Source organism: Plectropomus leopardus, chromosome 11 (genome assembly GCF_026936395.1).
Source record: "Plectropomus leopardus strain MGB_pleo_1.0 chromosome 11, ASM2693639v1, whole genome shotgun sequence".
In the NCBI taxonomy this organism is placed as follows: domain Eukaryota; kingdom Metazoa; phylum Chordata; class Actinopteri; order Perciformes; family Serranidae; genus Plectropomus; species Plectropomus leopardus.
In genome coordinates, this window is record NC_142186.1 from 19,279,317 (window position 1) to 19,282,651 (window position 3,335).

Consider the following 3,335-nt stretch of genomic DNA (forward strand, 5'->3'; position numbering starts at 1 on the left):
ATGAGTGTATATGTGCCTCTTAGTCTGGTTTATACCTGTAATAAAGGGTCTGCTGTAACTCTAGAAATATCCACTGTGGCCACTGTCATCAATCACCCACCCAATCTACCGATACACACATACACATGACTGTGCACACATTTGTTCCTCTGTGTTTATTCTTAGATCCCCCAAACCTGAAATTTCTCCTCAAACACTTCACACTAAAACTAAACCACTTTGTGAGAAATAACACATAATTAACTTTAGGGAAAGACAAGAAAATAGTCCTCCCTTTGGAAGTTTACCCTCATCTGCATGGAGCCTTTGGCTATAGGACTATACAGGCACAACTATGACGTCTGTTTGCATCAGCCGATCAGCTTTCAGCTGTTTCATTCATACATCATTGATACAGTATGTGCAAGCAGCTGACTAGCAACATAAATCATATTCTTACAAGTGCACACGGCGGTGTATATAACATGACAGTCCTCTGCATTCATGCCAGTGTCACTTGCTGCTGCAGCTCCATCCACAGATAAAACTTCCTAACTAAAACATGAGCTTTTGATACTGTTAGATTTGCTACAGTCTAATGCTCAAATACATTTACAATGTTAACTGTGCAACAAAAGGTCACCTCCTTCTCCATCTCTCTTTTTGTGGTCCTCACAAAGATGTCAAAAGAGACAAAAAACAAAGAGGAAGGAAGAGAGAGGGATAGACTGATGGAGAGCGAGAGAGAGAGAGAGAGAGAGAGAGAGAGAGCGAGAGAGACAAGGGGTGGGGAAAAAGGAGACAGGGATAAATTTTCAAGATCTAATAAAAAGCAGACCTCACCCAATCCCCCTTTACTCCTGAAGGGGAACTAAATTCCCATGTGCATACAGTTTACCCCCCCACCCCCCCCGACTTGTTCTCCCGCTCTACCTCGTGCAAACACACACTTACTACTCAGATGGAAAAGTGTGCATCAGAGATGTTAGAGGCACAAACACAGGCTGATTGGACAGTTACCGTTGATGATAATTTATTGAAAACCATAATCAACATGATGTACAGGCGAACCCGCCGGCCACCTTTAGATGAGGCTGATGAGACCCATATGTCTTATCTCTCTTCTTTTATGCAACAGCACACATGCCAACTCATATCCACACACATACAAGAAACACAGGTTACGAAACTCCAGTGGTTACAAATGGAGTAACATCTGGGGCCACCTATGGCTTTAAAAGGATCCACTTGGACCTCAGAGAAATAAATGCCTGTTAAATTTTATTCCTGTTATCCCCTAAATTACAGCTCATAAAACAGTGACATTGTCGTATGTGTCTGACCAAATATAACAGTAAAGTGACGCCTTTCCATGTCCAGGAGTATGTGGAACATGGTTATGCCCAGTGGGGGCATCAGAAGTTCTGTAATGAATCAATTTTGATCCATAAAATAAAAATTTTGACAAAGCTTTCAAGTTACTCACTGGAATTATCAAAAGGTATCTGTCTGCAGCTGTCAGGGAGTCCAGGCCAGGGGCAGTAGTAGACAGCTCCAGCCTCCACAATGCCAGGCTGAGAGGTGTTTGCCTTTGGAGCCCCCACCAGCACACTGAACCTGGTGACAGTAAAAACACATGCACAACAAGCAGGAAAGTGTACAAGGCATTATGCAAACTTGTGCAGCCAATGCACAATTTGGCTCACTCATATATTCTGTTTTACAACTGTGTATTCTGTGCAGCAGAAATCGGAATCATGCTGTACGTGCTTCTCCTGTCTCATTAAAGTGTAATATGTAGCATGTGCAGCTACAGAGATGATAAAGCCTTCTTTCTTATCATTTAAATGACCTTTTTTGCTACCTGAATTAATTATGTTTTATTGAGTCTACTATAAACTGCTAAACTAAATGTACAGGTTGCAGTTTAAATAAAATTAGACTGTTAGATGATAACTCCTGCAGAAACCTGATGGCACAACTTAAGTTCTGATGTTGCCACTCACGTGTTGCTGTCGGAGGAAGCTTGATAGAAGTCCAGAGAATAGCCGAAATAACTTCCATCGGGTCCCTTGTAAACCGTAGGATGCTCTGCGTAAAGGTTAAAACTCCGAACTCCATTTAGCGCCGGCCACAGCACCGAAAGCACCCCGAGAATAAACATCCCAGCGGAGGAAACTAAGTCCCATACACGCTCCATCCCCAAAGAACAGCCAGCTGCACACTAATTCCCCTCAAATGAGAGGGAACTGGGGGGGGAAAGAGAGGGAGAGAGAGTTTCCTCCGTGCAGGTGAGGTAGTTCTGTCCCGGGTAAAGTCCGCCAACTGTCTGTCACCGTATCACCGCGCTCCCCAAAAAACTGCCTGCTGACACCCTGAAACCACCAGGTCTGCCCAAAGTCTCAGCTCTGAGACTACACAGCCGCGCCCCCGCCCTCTGCACAAAACTTTACCCCCTACACACATACACACTCACACACACATTACAAGGCACAGACCACATCTGAGCGCGCAATGGAGCTGGCGCGTCACCGTTCCTTTTATGGCACTGACCAATTTTCTGTGGCGAATTGCAGCCTGAAACAATAAATGATATTAAAGTGAGATTTAAAACCAACCTCTTAAATATACGCACTCACAGGCAGGCGCACGCGGAGACTTGGCGCGGACGCGCGCAAATGCAGATATTTGTTCATAAATTAAACCACCTTTTTCTTTTTCTTGGCCGCTTTGTCTCATTCTTACCAGTTAGAACAGAACTCCATTTCTTTCCTTGGAGAATAATCTCTTGTAATTATGTCAGTAATTGTTATGTCGACTCACAGCAGAAATCTCTTGAGCTGTGCACGTTTAGGTACTTTTGGCCCGCTCAAGGTTTCACTCAACACCAGGCGATTTCCCCTCCCAAACCCTCCGAGGTAACATACTTCGCTCTTGCTGAAAATAATATCCTGCAATGAAAAACAGTTTAAAGAGGTGACGGGCCAAACAGGCTGCTTTTTGTATATTAATCTCAGCACATGTCTGAAGATTTATATTATCAAAAACTGTGCATATGCTGGGCAGAGAGGAAGAGGGATGCATGTTGCCCCTAAGAACTTCAGCTTGGGGACTTTGTCTTAATTAAAATAAGCTTTATGGGCACATTAATGATAAATTAAACTGCATCTTCAGCCTCCCATTCTAGTAAAACCGCAGCGGGGCAACACTGCAGTCAGTGGAGCGTGTTTTCTGTCAGGAGAGTTGATAAGAACCAGGTGAAAAGTTGAGGTAAAGAGTGAATGAGAAGAACCCAAACCTTGACCTGCCAGATGGAGAAGTTTCTCGCCTCCACGCCCTCTACCTGCCCTCTTCTC

At 44.1% G+C, this 3,335-nt stretch overlaps 1 protein-coding gene across 1 annotated transcript in view; it reads right to left on the reverse strand.

Moving 5' to 3' along the window:
- itga8 (integrin, alpha 8) overlaps window positions 1-2,179 on the reverse strand; it is a 51,754-nt gene extending 49,575 nt beyond the window's left edge. The window contains exons 1-2 of the mRNA XM_042490489.2: window positions 1,986-2,179; window positions 1,466-1,596 (exon numbers count right to left, since the gene is read on the reverse strand). Of these exons, the coding sequence (XP_042346423.2) occupies window positions 1,466-1,596; window positions 1,986-2,179 (325 nt within the window). The remainder of the gene's footprint in view (window positions 1-1,465; window positions 1,597-1,985) is intronic.
- Window positions 2,180-3,335: the final 1,156 nt, after the last annotated feature.